General features: G+C 34.9%; 1 protein-coding gene across 5 annotated transcripts in view; it reads right to left on the reverse strand.

Moving 5' to 3' along the window:
• The window catches only part of tns1b (tensin 1b), a 262,650-nt gene extending 245,230 nt beyond the window's left edge, over positions 1–17,420 (reverse strand). For all 5 annotated transcript variants that reach the window (XM_088931354.1, XM_088931353.1, XM_088931352.1 and 2 more), the window contains exon 1: positions 16,958–17,420. In XM_088931354.1, the coding sequence (XP_088787480.1) occupies positions 16,958–17,062 (105 nt within the window). In that variant the 5' untranslated portion in view covers positions 17,063–17,420. The remainder of the gene's footprint in view (positions 1–16,957) is intronic.
• Between the last annotated feature and the right edge of the window lie 1,300 nt (positions 17,421–18,720).

Below are 18,720 nucleotides of genomic sequence, written 5' to 3' on the forward strand. Positions count from 1 at the left end.
TGATCCTCCAGAGCTGGCTAAATTGACCACGCTGGTGGAGCTGTCAACAGAATAGCAGGTGTGATATGACAAAACTGAGATGGTGACGCTGAGTTCCCAGATTGCTGCAATGACTAAGAACATTTAGATGACAGCTTTTCCTCAATTAGTCTCAAACTGGACTGGTCTCAGGCAATAATAGGCACAAAAAAAGATACACAGTACTGCAACCGCAAAGCTGTAAAGTAGGGAATGGAAGGTGGTTAAACAGAAAGATGACTCACACCAAAATAATATTCGCATAATGGGTTTGCCATAGGCAGAAGAAAGAAAAGTATCAGTGGAAAGATGACGTAGAATATATGGAAATAACTGTTCTAGGGGCTAAGAAAAAGAACAGATATTTAGACAAAGCGTAGAGACTTCCTGGCTCCTCTTCTTTTTGTACTTTCCATATCTGGGACAACATACACTTTTTCTCCAAAAATCATATCAGAATGATCCCCTTATTTTTTATGGAGTGTATATGGCTGCTAGTAGACAGGACCATATTAAAGCAAGTTCCTAATCCTCTGTGTACACTCTAAACCAGTCCTTTTGCAATGGCTGAAACAGATCTGACTGGATGGTGTGACTGCAGTTTAAGATAGTACTGCTGCATCAAGAGCCCCCACATACTCTTCCCTGGTATTACTGGAGTCTGGCCCATTCAAAAACATTTAAATGGAGCTCTCTACTGCTCTGAGCCATGGTTCTAGAGGTAAGGGTGGGATACTTAAGGCATGGAGTGCTGCTGCTGACACAGACAAAGCTTTATTGCATAAAACTTAAAACATAACATAAAACTACTGAATCTTTTAGAGTGTATTTTTTGTATTCTATTGTGATGGGTTTTCATACAGTGGAACCTGTGCACCTGTATATTTTATTCAGCTGCTGTGTAAGCAAAAGATTACATACAGTATACTGTATATTTTTCTCTTAAATGTACAATATAATTAATTAATTCGTGAAATCTTAAGAAAATCAGTTTATACTGCATAATAAAAACCCTGAAGCACTTGGTATCATCCATTAGGAATGTCAGGTTCTTTTTGGAGTCTCCTATAGCTGGATGATCATAAATGTTAACTATCATTCAATTGCCCACTAACCAGATCTAATGAAATGGCCCTCTCTAACCAAAGTAGACCTCTTTCGCACTGGAAAATACAGTATGAAGAATGTCTTTCTTTAGATTTTTTTTGTTTCTTCATGCTTGAATTTCAGCTGCTACCCAGAAACTTGTAACCTTGCTCTTTTAAATGTCTTCAACACAAAAATATGTCAGCTATAATATAAAGAACTGTCTATAAATAGCAACTGTCTATTCAGCAAAAACATAATTTAAGTTTAAAATTATCAATTATCAAGCGAATTATCAAGCTTTCATATCACAGATATATTCTGTTTGTTATGTAGTTTATATCAATAAATTGTATATTGTATATTTAGAATCCATTTGTGAAATTGCAAATTATTATGTGTGATGGATTTCTAAAAATCGTCAAGTACTCTCACAATGTACTGTTGCAATTTCTGAGTGTTACAATAAATTAAAACATCATCTACTGTACAAGTCCCTCCATCAGGTAGGAATTTTAAGCAAGGATTCAACTATGTAGACCAAGGGACTTTGATCATGAATTTAATCATTAAGAAGCCGAAAGCACCCAGACACTGCCTAGATCAGGCTGTTTCTCCAATCAGAGCAGCCAGGCAAGGAGAAAACTGGTTAGGGATGCCACTGTTAGGTCAACTAAAACTCTGAAAAGCTTACAGAGTTCAGTGGGTAATATGAAAGAAGAAAATGTCCATAGGTCAACAATATCCTGGTCACTCCACAAAGTTGAAAAAAGAAATTCCACGAGTGGTTTGCAATAAAGCACCTAACTGATACTGCAAACACATGGCAAAAGGTTTTGTGGTCAGAACCTTTCTCTAAATGAAAAATGATAAATCTGAAACAAACCCAATATAATTCATCACTCTCTGTCAAAATCATTCCTTTCAGCCGATCATGGTGGCAACATTTTGTTACAGCTCTGCTTCTCATCAATAGGGACTGGGAAACTTGTTAGTACTAATGGGAAGATAGACCAAAGTACTGGCAAATCGTAGAGGAAAACCTACTTCACAACTAACACTAACACAAAAACCCACCTTGAACCAAAACACAAAGCCAATGCTACTTTAAAGTGATTTAAGAAGAAGAAAGTGAATGTCCTATTAAAATAGTGACCTGAATCCTATTGAGAATCTGTGGGAAAATTTAAAATTTCTGTCCATAAACAATCCCTAAGAAACAGGAGAGAGCTTGAGCAAATCCACTTGATTACATCAAGACAGTGTGAAAATTTGGCAGAGATTTACACCCAAATGATTTGCAGGTATAATTGCGTTTTTACCAAATATTATGTTCATGGGTCTGAACACTTGTGCAATCATACATCAGTTTCTTTTTCTCTTTAGTTTTTACTGACATCTACTGTAACTTAATTTGCCCTAGGAAGCCTTTAGTCTGAGAACTCAAATAAAATATTCATAAAATGTATATTCAGCATTTTATAATTTCAAAAAATGGGACAGCATCGGAAAGACTAAAAACCTTTGCAATTCAGTGTAATGTATCATGATTGTAGTAGGCAAATTGCACTGAATGCAATGAAAGACTAAATTACTGAAACGGGTCAGTATAGAGAGCTTGACCCTATGTGCAAAATACATATCTAGAAATAGAAAAGAAAAATCTTCCTTCTTATGACAAAAGTTAATACTCCATGTATTGCAGTATGGTAGGAAGTCTTATGTTATAGTTTAATCAAGGATAAGTATCAGAAATGGCACGTTCTATACTGCCAACCCATTTGAGACATTTACAAGAAAAAGAAAAATTATGGTCTGTATTAAATGGGCAAAAAGAGCACAGCACTCTCAGATAAGGGTGAGACGGGTTGCTACAGTAACACACAGAGGCCACACTGTTTGGCTGGAGCCAGCAGGACAGTGGAATGCTGCGGAGACTTCTTGGAAGCCTACACTCCTTCACATACCTTGTCAGATAATTACAGAATACACCAGACACCCTGCCAGAGAACTGTCACATCAGGAACATTCAGAAATAGGGAGGGTTTCAGGCTATTCTTGTTTGCCACTCAAAATTATTTGCTGAAGGAAGTACTTTTTCATCCAGTGCCAAAATGCAGGGTTTTTTAATGAAACAAAAATAGTATTTTTCAAGAGAACAAACTTGGGTGGCAGTATGAAATTATTGTTTCAGTAATTTTCCCAGTATTTTGCACAGTTGCTTTTCTTTATCAGTACTAATATAGCCACTTTAGATGTCATAGTTTTTAGACAAATTACATACAGTAATTACTAGTCTTATAGTGAATTACAATAAAACCTGAACAACCTAAAACTGTCATTTGAAATACTCTTACAGCTAATATACTCTAGATATGTTAACAACTAAGTACCTAGTTACTGTACATAAATTATGGTCTTAGAAAATGCGAAGAACAGAAGTCATTTGGGTTGAACACTACATGCATAAAGCATGAAGCAGTGAATGAAGTTTTTGCATTTTTCCTTTATATTGGTAAAACTGAAAAAAAAACAATAATAACTGCAATAGCAATTGTAATGTGAGCCTGATCTTATTCATTTAAGTCTAGTCCTACACTTTAAAAACAACCTATTTAGCAGCCAAGAGATCAACAGAAGATATTAGAAGATCATTAAGAACCAAGCAGAGATGACATGGTCAGAATCAAATCAATGATGACATGTTCATGTTCAGTACTGGCATGTTTGTGGTGATTAGTACTGACTGGCATTCCCATCCAGGAAGTAATCTGCGATTCCCCTATTGCTCGTTAGGCCCCACCTCCCCTGTGACCCCGTACTAGTTAAAGTGGTTAGAAAATGGATGGTTACTGTTGGGCATAGCATTAACTGATTTGCTCCTAGCTATTTATTTACTGAAATCTCTCAGGTACGATAGCAAAACATCTCCAAAACAACTCAATAAACTTCTTGAGTTGTAATAATTTCTTCTCTCCTAATTGCCCATCATCTTTTTTTTTCACTAACCATAACATGGTGCTCTGGTTTAAAACTTTCTGTCCTACACAAACCAAGAAACCTGCACTACACATCTTAGCTCCCACAATCATTTTTGATATGGTATGAGACCACGTGAAAAACCAATCCTTCCACAGTCCAATATTTAAGCCATACTAGAGTAGCCATTCAGCTGGGAAACAAACTCTTAAGTTTGACTTGATAAAATGCTTTAAAAACCCATTATGACATTTTCTCACTCCTTAGTTTACACTGGTAACACTTAGAGATAACAACCACGGCCTCCCACTGAAGGCACATCACCAGGGTCCGGCTGTACATTAAGATAAGCTCCATTACTTAATAGGCATCCTATGGTGTTATCTGACACCATCAGTGCTGCTTTAGAGAACAAAGTAACCCTCCACTATATATGGAATTCTTCAGACAATGGTTTACCCTAAGGGTATAAATCACGTTTTCCTAGAGTGCAGAAACATTCACATTACAACCTTTGCCATTTCAGGTGGAGGTGGAGCCAATGGCATTCACTACCAGCAGACCTTATGGTTATGGTTTTATGTGTACATAAACCAGTAATAGTTCTTTTTGGCACCAGACCAAGTAGAGTCACACTCAAATGCTTAGGTTTCCCATTTTTTTAACATAAGCTCTGTGTTACTCAACCTATTCAAACCCATTATGGTCTTAAACATGCTTCTTTATGGGAGAAAAAAAAAACTTAATGGATAATGATTTCAAATATGTAATAACACCCTTGAAAGATTAGTGGTGTTTGAAACTGATGTCATATAAAATAATAAAGACAAAAGCTCACGGCTCTGGTCAAGTTCTCAGTATAGTGTGTAACTAAAACATGTTATTCCACGACCCATAAATGGTGCTGAAGGGTGGAGTAAGAGGTATAATGCAGCAATTCATCACTTCCCGTGCAGTTCACATGAGCACAGTCTAAACAGGAGGTTAGATTAAGTAGAGCCACCAGCTTCTTCTTTGTATTTGATTTCACTTTTACGGTTGTGTTTAAGAAGAGCAAAGTTAATCACACATCTGTCATCATTACTGAGGCATTAGGTATACAAAAGAACAATCATGCCTTTGCAGGGAATCTCATTGCCAGAGGGAAGGCTTTTCTATCTTCTGTGCCTGCCCTCCTCCCTCTGCTCTTTTAATCATCACTCATAAGCTTCAGGCTTGGAAACCTTTAGCTCCTGGTCTCCCCCTGCCTTTGTTTCTTTCATTTATTTTCTTGTATTGTGCTTTAATCTTGAACTGGTGACAAGATAAGCTTAAGAAGTAAAGTTTAAGAATGATATTCCTGTAACCAGCATGGCTACTTAATATTTTCTGGGCACAAACACAAACAACTGTTGAAATGAAAAGGTATTGCAATGAGATACAATAATACATGTACAGACCTGAGAGAGACAGAATTTCCCTGGATTTATACGCACTTGAAGCCCTGCAAACGCAATTGTGATAAAACATAATATTTTGTAGGAATTTTTTAATGTCTCATATTTCTTTGGATCTGATGCTTTCTGAGTTCAATGCACCCAGGTGAAATGTATATTTCGAAGTTCAAACTTTAAGGCTGGTTTAATCTTTTCAGCATTTATAATTAGATCTTGCTGGCCCAAAGAGCTGTTGTGTTGTGTGTGATTGGTGATATAAAATACAGAAATCCCTCTACCCATTTTCTAGCCTTATGCTATACAGAGTGGCAGGGGACCTGAAGCCTAAGAGATACAGAACTAGGTTTATTTATTCTGAATCCACTATTATTGCACACAGACAGAAGCCACTCAACTAATTGTGTGGCAAAATTAATTTGTGCACCTACAGTAATTTAAGTTAGCCGAAGGAAAGGATTTGAATACTTCAAATCAAATCAAATCACAGTTTTTTTTTCATATTAATTATCAATGCACTGTGCAAAACTTTCTGTTTTTTCTTTGAATATGTGGAGCACGTCATGTATATTACAAATACTGTATTAAATTCTACATCAAAGTTTCATGACTACAAATTTTAATGCAACAAAATGTGAGAACTGCAAGGTCTGAATACTTCTGCATGGTATTGTATACGTTACATGGCTGAATGTTTGATCAAAAAATGCATTTTTTTATTTTGTCCCCCAATTATTTGTTAGCCAGAGGTTTCTACATTTTGACCAGTTTACCTTCAAGTTCAAGAAATTGTCATTTGTAAACTGAAAATGGGGATGAAGGTTCATTTTAACTTACAATGTCATAACAAAAAGGAAAATTAAAATTATTTGCACAGGTCTAATCTTCTGAAGAATTATTGCATGCTGCATGTGTAAAGGTGATTGAATTTTAAAGTTAAAAAAATGCATTGATAGAAATCAATTTTTTAGATAGCATTTTCTTCTAATGAAGCAAAACAGCTATAGAGTGCATATTTGATTAACAGTCACCAAAGCCATTACAAATATTTCAGTATAGTCAAAACGTAAAGCATCATGGAACCCTGATGTACTAAAGGATTTTTTCTGTTTTAGATTTATAAATATGACGCATGACGCAAGTGTCAGGTGAGATAAAATAAATGAGTGCATTTATACAGTATGTGCAGCGTCTTATGAAATGTGTTGCAGGGGTAAATAGTCTTTTCAATCACATGAATAAGAGTGTAGTTCAAGTGAGATTACTCAAATATTAAAGCAAAATGTACGGTATGGCAAATACAAAATTTAAAATGGCACAAATGGCACATTGGAAACCCATGTCAAAATCAGCAATTTTCTAGAAGACAATGTGGGACAAACATGGTCTCCTAAGCTTGGCTGTTGTAATTAAAACAGGTAGGAAACCACTTTTTCAGCATAAAAGAAAGAGAAAGTAGAGTAGTATAAAAGAAAAGAAAGAGTATGTTTTTTCTCTATACTCTTCCAAATATGTGGCAGCCAAATTTGGAACAGGTACTAGATGGTTCTGACCTATTCCTGGCATATTCCTGACCTCCTGCTCTTTCTCAGCATGTATAGGAAACACAACTATTACTGTATATGAATGTACAGATGGCATGTTTTACAAATGATAGATTGACTTCACAACCTGGGTTTCCGGAAAAGGAATGCCGTCATTAATAATGGGGAAGTGCTGTCTTACATTACTAACCTTTGCTTAGACAGTATGCTCAATCTATGCAATGGAACCACCCAGCCACATGTGGGCTGCTCTTCTTTCTCTAGAAGCCTCTCTCCTAGAGTTATGTCGCCATGATCTATGTCAAATTTTACACAGAAAGTCAGCTGACAGTGACCAAAGAAGGCTACATTCCATTTGAACTAACCAGGGTTAGTGAAGAAAACCTAGTATTGTATTTTAAGGAGTGCAGTCATCAGCAAGCTAAAATAATGTATTTTGTAGTGTTATAGTGATGTTACGTTATGTTATAAAAATGTCCCATTTTAAAAGCAAGTATTATATTGAAGCAAAACTCTGTGTTTTTTTTTCAATTTCAGTGTCTAAGCATTCATTTTTTCAAAAAAAAATCTGTTTTTGCATTCTCAAGTAGCTCTGAAGCAAACAGACTCTGAGTTGAACTAAGGTACAGTGCTCATGATATGGGCAGCATGGTGGCAATTCCGGACTTGGGATGCTTGCTGCATGGAGTCTGTATGTTTTCCCTGTGTTTGCGTGGGTTTCCTCTAGGTGCTCCGGTTTCCTCCCATTCCAAAAACATACTGTTAGGTTAACCGGCTTCTGGGAACATTTCCCCAGGTGTGAGTATGTGTTTGTGTGTCTGCCCTCTGATGCCCATTGCTTGCCAGGATAGGCTCCAGATCCCCTGTGACCCTGAATTGGAAGAAGCAGATAGAAAATGGATACTCACTACATGTAAGCTGTGACTTTCAAATAATCTTGTGACTTGGTTATCTTATCAATAGAGCACTCTACTCAGAGAACATACACTGTTGTGTAACTTAGAAATGGCCTGATAAACCTTGACCTTAATTACAAACCATTTCTTCCGATGTGTTAATCTATCTCAAGCTATTCTTTCCAGATGTATGTGATAAATCACATGTATGTCATTTAAATTAAGCCAGCTGTTTTAGTATTGAGAATGAAGTCTTTTATTACTAATTGGAATAGTCTTTAGAATTTCTTTAGAGATCATTAGATTAAAGATTACTTACAGTACTTTGACTTCTAAAGAAGTTTTCAATATGATATTTAAATTCATCATGAATGTGAAATTTTTGTGTCGATTCTTTAAATTTATATTGGTATGATATTTTTATAATTTACTATAAGTGAAGATCCTCACCATAATTAAATACTAACATTTTTTATAATTAAATATTGAAGAGCTTTAGAAATGAAATTTCCTCAGTCTTGGACATTAAACATCTAATCAGGCTGTAAAGCTTCTGTACAATAAGAAGATATCCAGTTTCTCACTTGGCAGGCTGTTCACACCAGATGTGGGTTTACCTAACAAACTGATCTGCGGTTTGGCACTAGTTTAACAGATGAAATATCCTCTTACACAGTACTCACTATATCCCTTGTAATAGAAGTGTGTCCAGGACAGCTCCAGAACTTTCTTCTCAACACAACCTCAGAATGCACTAGAACAACCTACAGGAATATGTGATTGTGTCCATCTCCAGGAAAATCTGCACAAAAGGAGCAAACCTTTTTTTTCTTGATCTCTTAGTTATAAACAATGTTATAGCCTAACATCTACAAATCAGATTATAGTCTGTCATCTATTTCAACTATTTTTACAGTCCGAATACTGCAGTTTTCTTTTCCAATTGCTCTTCTCTTCTATTTGTCCTTGATGTTTTTAATGAAAGAATATTATTTAGCAATATTTTTAAACCACATTTATATCTAACTTACATTCATAATTTTAAAATAACTGAGCTAAAATAACAAATAAAAAAACTGACAATTGCAAACATGAGAGGTCACCCAATATTAAGTTTATCTTTTCAAAGAAATCTAAAATCCTAAATTAGCCAAATCCGAACAGGTTATGTGTCGGGTAAGAATATGCAAATTGGTCATTGTATTTTGACTCACACAGCAGTTTTATTTGTATTGCTACAGAGAAGAGGATATTGTTAGTGTCTTCAGATCCCAGGGTTATCTGATGCGATAGGCAGCCCCCACCTGAATTGAAGATAGCAGAGATTTGAATGTATTCACAACTGAAATGTTATTTGTCTGTATCCAGCATAGCTTATTTGACCAACTCTGTAATTAAAAGATATACTTCAAAGGAGAAAAGAGATACAACAGAAAGAAAATGAAAGAAAAATACAGAGGTGAGCAGGTTTCAGTGCTGCAGACAATCATCACAACTCAGATTCCTCACTGACAAACTTAAACCTATCAGGCTTTGGACATTGAAGGAACTCATCTTAAATTTAGGGAAAACAATATGAGTCTCATAAATGTGGAAATACTTACTTTTCCTCTTAAATTAAAAGGTTATTTTCTTTTAACATAGTTTGTGTGGTCTTCCCTGCAGGGGATTATTTATTTCATGAAAATACTATAGTCTTCATTACCGATATAAAGAGGTCTCTAAGTGTAGTTATGTTTGTCAGCATAAGCAATTGACAGCAGAAGGCTAGATGGGGTGTTTTGAGCTCTGGAACTGTAGATGATGTTCTGTAAATGTTACTTTCTGAGTGATTGTTCTGTTTAATAAATCATTGTCTTAAATATATCGCCTATATATTTCTCAACCCCCAGACTGTTCACAAGAACTAAGGAAAGCATGTGACCTTGTTTCCCTGATCTGTGAGGTGTTTTATTATCTGCAATAATTTACTTACTCAAGCTGGTCTCACAACTGACAAATTCTAAACTCTGTAATTTGAAAATAAGCCTCCCCCATATGCATCAATATGAAACACTGTTTTCTGTAATGAAATAGTAAATTATAATATTAAGACTTCCTCCTTTGTAAAGCAACAGGGAGGAATTTTAGGCTCATTTTTATCATTTACTGTGTACACTGCCTATGCCACTGAGTTGGAAAGACAAACAAATGTGGAAGAGGCACGCCTGTTTCTGTAAGATGAAGCCGAGCTCAAAAGCTGTTCCCCTGTCAAACAAACAGACAGATGAAGTAGCGTAGATGTGTAGTAGGCGGGCAGTCGACAGGTAGCCTTTGATGTTCATGGAGAAGGGAGGGAGCAAGCAAAGTTTGTCTGAAGTTAGAATCTAAAAATAACATGGACTGTTAGCTCCGTGGAATAAACACGTAAGAGAATAAAAGCAAAAACTGAAGGTAGTGGGGGTGGTAAGCATATTTTCCAATGGTATAATGGTATAAAAGGTATTGCTCAACAGTTCTCCTTCTAAAGCTTTAAATCCCTATGCTTTCACCCTGCTTTAATTGGTTCAAACCATTTGTTTCAGGACAATGAACACCTTTTGCCACTATGGTGTCACTTCTTTAAGGATACATAGCAGTCTGAACTTCAACAAGGAAACATGTAAAGCCACAATAAACAAAAAAGTGCAAGTGAATACATATGTGAACCGCAAAAAGGACAACCATCAAATGGTGTGTAATTACACACAAACCAGACATTTTCCATGTTTAGCACCATAAATTTAAGATGCAAAGAGATTCATAGTACAGTTTTAGTTAATATTTAACTTAAGCAAAATACATTTTCTGATTGCTGAAAGTTCTGAACATTTCACCTTGTATCAGTCACTGCTGCAAGACTAGCACAAGGTGTAGTGCTGTAGGTAGGCATTATGCAGTGTTATACAATGATGACCTTTTCTAGCACAGTAGCTGACAAATATTTAGGAAATTATTGGTTATAGGTTCACTAATTTCTAACTCTGACAAACAGTACACTTAGGAGGTAAAAATTAACTACATTAGAGAAGAATTTCAGATTTAAGATTCCTGAAATCACATGATTTTATTTTGTTTAAGTATGATATTTATTTTAAGATTAAGTATGATATTAAAGCCATGTGTTTTCAGTGGTACAGAAAATTAAGCAAGTGTCACGTTTTGCCAGTAATGAATTTAAAGTTCTACCCTAGGTAAACATATCTTATTATTCAGCCACATTTGTTAGCACGTACAGTAGGTAAATGTGGTCTCATTTATTAAATTGGCTATGTCTATGCTAAATTGTTGGAAATCCCCATTCTTGCCTCTGACTGCTGACTGCAAACATTAAAAAATGATTTATTTCTGCAAGCAGGATTAAAGGAAACAAAACTGTGTTCAAAAGATTTGGGAGCAGTTAGCAAACGCGCTGTCAACTTCTGATTAATGAACATACGCTAAGGCCAGATATCATTCGACTGTCATGTCTGTTACTATTTAACAGAGATGTTACAGAATGACTGTGAGGAAAGTATTCCAGAAAAGTGCATACAAAGCTCTTTTTATATATATACTGTAAGTCACTAAATGATATTGAGAACAGATTCATAGTGCAGTGTATTCCCAAGTATCGAAGTACAGTATGTATAATAAAGTGTATTAAAATGAATGCTCAAGCTCATTAAATTATATAACCATATCCACTATCATTTACAGACCACATTTTATCATAAGAAAAGATAATAAAAGGCTTGTTTTGATAATAAGAACATAAGGCCTAATTAGACCTTTTTGTTACTATTAATGAATAGAATTAAGGACCCCATCCAGCTGTTTCTTGAAAGAAGCAAAGGTACCAGATTCCACTAGGGTTACCTTTTTTGTTTTGTTTGAGGATTATGAAAACTTGTATCAGGTCACCTCATAGTCTCAGATTAAAACTTAAAAGAGTTAGTTCTTTAAGCCCTTTGCATCATGGTGTAGAATCAACTATTGTCTCTAACTGTACACTACAGCAAGGTTATATTCTACAGGAGGCAGCACTGTTCTTCCACAAGAAAGTCAGCCTTCGACTGGTTAAGGTGTCATCTCAATCTCAGGGGTCAAGAATAAATGCTTGACTGGGATCAGTTCTATTGACTGAAAATGCTCTGATATATGGATAATATGTTATGGAGTGTACAGTATATGGAGTGTAACATATTTGGCCCACAAAATTTGATTCAGATGACACTACTGCTTTGACTGGAATGACCTAAAAGATTAACTGAAAGTTAAAAATTTTAATGTAAAAGTTTTTCTCTCATTATTTTTTCATTAAGATTTGAGTTAAAAAAAACAATAGTAAATGTGTCATGTTCATCAGTACTGGAGGTCCAGTTTTTCTTCCCAGGTAGTCTGCCTCAACTTCTCAACAATACTAAATAACAGGATGATTTCTTCTTTCAGATGTATCCGAAATGATAAAGATTAATTCTAGGTTGTCACCGTACAGTATTTGTATTAAAATTCAGCTTCTTGTCCAAGGAAAATATTAATTTTTGCAATGCTTTGAATTTGCGTGTTCTAGTTTTGACAATAGTGATGAGTAAAGTCCAGCTAGAGTGAATTTGTTAACTATGCTGCTTTTGATTTAAAAAAAAACTCCTCAAGGTTATTTTAGCATAAATATACAGAACATAAAGAATCTATCTTGCAGTGAAACAACATAAAAATATCCTGTATTAGTAATGAATATAACAAAAGGAAATAAAATAAATAATCCGGTGTTGCTAAAATTGCTGTGATAACACACATACTCTATATAGAAATTGACCTGAAATTAACCACTTGAAGAAGGCTCCATAGCCAAAATGTTGTGTCTCGTTGTGTCTTTTTTCTTTTCAATAAACCTTTACTTGTTTCACTGATTGTGTCGTCTCCATCACTTTATGTGTAAAGCAAATAAAATATATTTCCTTTTAAGTTGTTTCATAAAATATATTTGTTTAAACACAAATATGTAGTAGGTATGATAATAACCCCAGATAACATGGATATATTGTACATTTATTTTACATTATTATATTATTACTATGACTAATATCTATCTAATAATAAGAAGAAAAATAATTGTATTGATATCATTTTTGATTTAAATGTTTTAAAATAATGCTGACAAAACATAAAACATAAAGAGTGACAAAATATAAAAATAAATTTAATTTTTAATTCTATGACTACAAATGACTTGTAAGTTAGCTATACCTACTTTGCATCATAACGTTGATTCCTAAACTATAAATGTACTGTAACTGAACTATAAATGAACTAAATAAAAGTCGCTAATGTAAAATAATTTTCAGCTCCCTATAAAATATCAATAAAAACTACTGGACCTTTATAGTGCTATAACGAAATCATTGGAACACTAGCTTAAATACGTCAGCCTCAAGTGACCTAACTCTGTCATTACAAAATTAATCACAAACAGATGTAAAAATCTCTAGACCCAAACTGCACAATAAAAGACCAAATTTTAGATCCCATCCATATCACCCCCTTGGCCCAAGAGTCCCATCCTACATTATCTACCCTATTTATTTATCATTCCAGAGCAGAGTTTCTATCAAGGAGCATCAAGCAGCACACAATCATACCAGGTTACAAAACGTCTTCCTATAACGGTGACAAAATTATAGTCATTACTGTGCTGATTACAAACTAGGACAAATTGGCTGCCTAAAGACAACAAAGTCTGCAGACGTTTTCGTCTGATTGAAGTTTAGAAATACAAATCTGTTGATTGTTCCTGAAAAGTATCAGCATTAGCTCCATACTTTAAGTATGTTTTAACCTCTTATTAACCTAAGACTTTTCCAGGTCCATTTTCAGAATATTATTTTCATGTTTAAGCTTGCTCGTCCATAATTCTCTAAGAAATTGTGACACTCTAACAGATTTACGTGAAACACCTTTGTACAGGGCAGCATGGTGGCACAGTGGTTAGAGCTGCTGTCACACTTGCTGTCACACAGTGCTTGGGCACTGGGTTCAATTTCAGGCCTGGGATGATATCCATGTGGAGTTTGTAAGTTCTCCCTGTGTTTGTGTAGGTTTCCTCCTATAGTCCAAAGACCTTTTGATAGGTTGATTGCCTTCTGGGAAAACTGGCCATAGTGTGAGTGTGTGCGGTTGTGTCTTGTGATGGACTGGCTAACCGTATCCAGAATGTATCTTGCCTTACACGCATTGCTTTCTGGGACAGGCTCCAGCTTCCCCAAGACCCTGTATTAGATAAAGCGGTTAAAAATGGATCAATAACTTTGCACATTGAGTAGTTTATCTATACATTTTCTTCTATCAGAAAAGCAATAATATCTTCCATCAGAAAAGCAACACTCAGAAGAAACTATGGAGAGAGATGGTAGTCCCCAGGCCACATAATAAACTGTGGAGATGCTGCAGCTACTATGTATACAAGATGGATACATTTGTACTTTTGAGTGTTAATCACCTAAAAGCACTGCTCACCTTAAGTCTGCAGGTTCAGAATTATTAGGTCAAATGAGAAAGAATAATTCCAATACCTATTGTACAGTAAGAGCCAAGCAGAGTCAATTTAGTAAGCTACATAGTTTTCTTCCATCATGCAATCTTTAGCATTAACAAACTCTCATATTATTTCCCATGCTTACAACTTAATGTAATATTGTCAAAAAGTACTTTACTATCTTGTACATTAAAATGCAGTTTCACATTATATATTGTAACACTAGCATTCTACTTGTTGTTTTTTAATGGTGCTATCTGTTTAACAATACAAACAACAATCAATGCTGACCAAAACCTGCTTTATCTCAATGTTCTTTAAATTTACAGCATCCTGTATTTGTCAAATCCAAAGGGTTCAATGTAAAATTTGAGCATACAGAGGGAAGTCAAGCTGTAAGAGACATAATGGTATACAGCAGCTAACAATCACATACTGTAGCATTAATGCTAATGAGCAAGCAAGCACCATCTTGTTTATGGTTGATAACTCTAAGGTTAAAGTGACAATTAAATGAATAATAATAACTCTTAAAAATAAACAGTACAAATGGTGTCTAAGGAGACAAGCATATCATCAGCAAGCACTATTCTGGTTATGTCTGTCCTGGGCTTTGGAAAGTCAAGAATTCCTATAATAGGTGTTGGGTACATGCTGCTTATGTACTGCATTAAGCAGTGTAAACAAAATATAAGTTGGAAAATAACATACAGGTATGGTCAATTAAAAGGTCCTATAATATCTAAAAACATCCTATGTTTTTATTAAATATATGCTAATATGTGGCCATTTAATAGTATGTACAGCCATAATACTATTTTTGTTCTTAATAGTTAGTGTACTGAAGTACTTGATGAGCAATGCACATTTTTCATTGGGATAATTTAAATGTTTGTTGTTGTTGTTCAAATGCAAGGGCTTGCTAAAACTGTTCCAAACTCACCTTAATTACAGTAATTAAATGTTTTGTTTTCCTTTTTTCATAGATCATCACATTCTTTGCTTATGAGCAAATGCCCTCTGCTATTGGCTATTTACAGACTGTACATTGATTGTCTTGTTTTAAAGTGTGACCTATGATATTTGAGAATTATGCTGCTGAAACATTGAAAATCACTCCAGCAATGCAGAAAATTAGGATTTTTTTTAAATGCTATGTATCAGCAGTAGATGCGATACCAAGTGAAATTCTATCCCAAACACACTCATACCTAGGGCCAGATTTCTCAGAAGCCAATTAGCCTACCAGTGTTTGTTTTTTTGGACAGTGGGAGGAAACTGGAGTACCTGGAAGAAACCCATGCGGACACAAGAAAAAAAGCTTTTATAATCATAAAAATGTACTTTACGCAGTGATAATTAAAACTGACTGTATCATAAACTATACACCTCTATAATTTAAATACCATATACTGTATATAAATATCATATATACACTGTAATAAGCAGTCTAAGCTACTGGTCAACAAATGCAATGCATCTTCTCTTTTATGTTTTGTGAAGTGTAGCAAAGCATAGCACACATGTCTGTATCCAGTACTTGGATTTACTTCCATTTTCACTTAATTTTCCATCCAAACCTGGAAAGGACTTACAAACCTTTGAAATACCTACAGTAGAGAAGCTATCTAGAAGTTCAATTGCACACATCTTAAAAATTGTTTGCAATTTTATAAACATCAGTTATGTTAAAGTGGTTAGACCAGTTCTTCAAGGTTTTTTTTGTATAGTCTAGCTTACCTCCTATAATGATCACATTGATGATAAATGACATGAAAAAATACATGGAAACTCACTCCACAACTATTACTTAATTAGAATAATTTTGAGCTGTTCATAACTACTGGGAAACAAACAAATGGAGACAGTGCTCCACAAGTTTGCACTATGAAATGTAAATTAAATCACTGCATTAGGTGATTCTAATATCTACCATTGGGGTCAGAGCTCACCACATACATGTAGTCTAAAGAATGCTCAATTATCAGTTCTTGTTTCAAAGTAAGGGAGATAACTTAAATATAATTACACTAATTTAATCGATCTACCTAATTATCCCTCCCACGCTTATTTTTTAAAACGGCATAAATAGGTTTAAGACAGTACAAACAACAGCACATGCTCACAACACCAGGATGACAGCACGGGTATTGAGTTTTGGTTGTTGTATTGTTTTTCAAACTTAATCTACATACAGAACCGGAACTCAATTCTTCATCGAAACACCATACTAAAAATGTGATACGCATTGCATAATGCACTAAAACGTAACGCCATGCACAGATAACAGTAGCCAGTCCTCAGACGCCTGTTTGCTGGACAGGTAAACAAAAGTCATCCAGCACCATCAGTCTTACCTTTTGCAATTTGCCTGCTCCCCGCCGTTTTATCGATCTTCGCGTTCAACCCACAAGACCCAGCTAAGTTTTTTTTCCCAGTGTTTTCCGTATTATCTCTCGACCTCCTTACCTTTACCAAGAGCCGCGTTTCTTCTTTCTTTTTCTTTTCATGTCGATCGAAAGGCATCTGTAAGAGGTCGTCTTCACAGCAGATGAAACTCACTGTACATCCCATCCAGGCAGATTCCGACCCCCGCACTATTGACCCATTCAGAAAATTAAAATATACCTAATCGGAGCTATTCAGTTTTCCTTCTTTGTTTATGTTTAGAAAGTTTCTAGATTTTTTTAAACGGAGTCTCATTCATAAGGTACAGGTTGCCACAATGATGACTTTAAAATGACTTTAAAAACTTTCTGATTAAGGCAAATGTTAAATGGATATTTTGCCGTGTTCTATTTAATTTATACCCCTAATCTGTAGACCATTATCGCGATCAAGATCGCTGCTTTTTTGTTTCTTTTTGGCACTAATTTACAGTATCACATGCATTATTTCGTATTTGGCTTCTTTCACCGCTGTTCAGGAAGAAGCAGAATAAGAGTCGAGTAAAAGGGTTTCAAATCTGGGATGTGTGTAATCCAACCCTTCAAATCTCTCCCTCCCTTAACCTGGCTCAACACTGCATCCTTTAGGAAAGGCGCACACACTGTTAGTGTTGCGGTGTCCATTTTAGGACATCCTTGCACATCCGACCGCAAACCCCTAATTTCAAGCATTTCCCCTTCTGGTGGAATTTTAGTGTTTCTCAACAACCTAAAAATATTTTAATCCACAATATTTTAAGTCTGGTTGGTAATCCGCTGCATTGTATTGTACCCACAGGACTATGATAATTGATTAAAGTTTTAGTATAAAATAATGTACCACATTGTGATGTGAGACTCTAATTTGCAATGTTTAATATGTACTGTATAAATATAATTTATATACAGACTCAAATTTGTTCTATACATATTTAATATGGCTTCTATGGTACACATACTTTACTCACTTTACAAGTGTTGCAATATGGCAAGATATCATAGACATCAAGATATCATTTTCATAAATGGTCTTTAATTTACTGGAAGAATGCATCTATTAAGATGAAAAGTTAACTGAACTGTGACACTTTTATCTTTCACAAAGGAAGCTCTATACATTGACAGTAATGTTTAATAATAACGTTTAAATATTTCATTGCAACTGTGACCTTTCTCTTTCCGTGTCATTACAATAACATTTGTGAATGCAAGTTAGAATTCTAAATGAAAATAATGTAAATAATTGTAAATAGTGTATTTTCCAAAAGATGATTAAAATTTTGTAGTCAGCAAAAAAGGAATTTAATTGCCTCACACTCCTCTTTGTGCATGACAGGGAATACAGTATATTGAACTATACTGTAAGTACCATACACATACAGTACATTCACACTACAATAACTACAAAGAATAATTATCATATATAAATAAATGCATATAATAATAGTACACAAAAGCAAAGTACCACACATTAAAAATATGTTTCATAATGTTTGTGGGACTTCTTAATGTTAAAGAGTTTTGTGGGGAAGAGAACTTAAGATCTTTGCAAATTGATGAAACCATTCATGGACAATGGAAAGGTTATAATTTTAAGATCATTGTATGGTCTTACCTAAGGCCAATAACTTACCCTAATGCAACTGCTACAGCCTCTCCAATGGTATTCAGATGTGAATGGGTGTCAGAGAGATAAGTGTTCGGTTTAAGTTTATATAACTGCATGTGTGATTTTATGGGGAGTGAGAGTGTTGTTTTACGAAGATAAGTAGATATTAATCATTAATGTATGTATCAGCTGTGCTT

The sequence above is a fragment of the Atractosteus spatula genome, chromosome 13 (genome assembly GCF_055471065.1).
Source record: "Atractosteus spatula isolate fAtrSpa1 chromosome 13, fAtrSpa1.hap1, whole genome shotgun sequence".
NCBI classification, from domain to species: Eukaryota; Metazoa; Chordata; class Actinopteri; order Semionotiformes; family Lepisosteidae; genus Atractosteus; species Atractosteus spatula.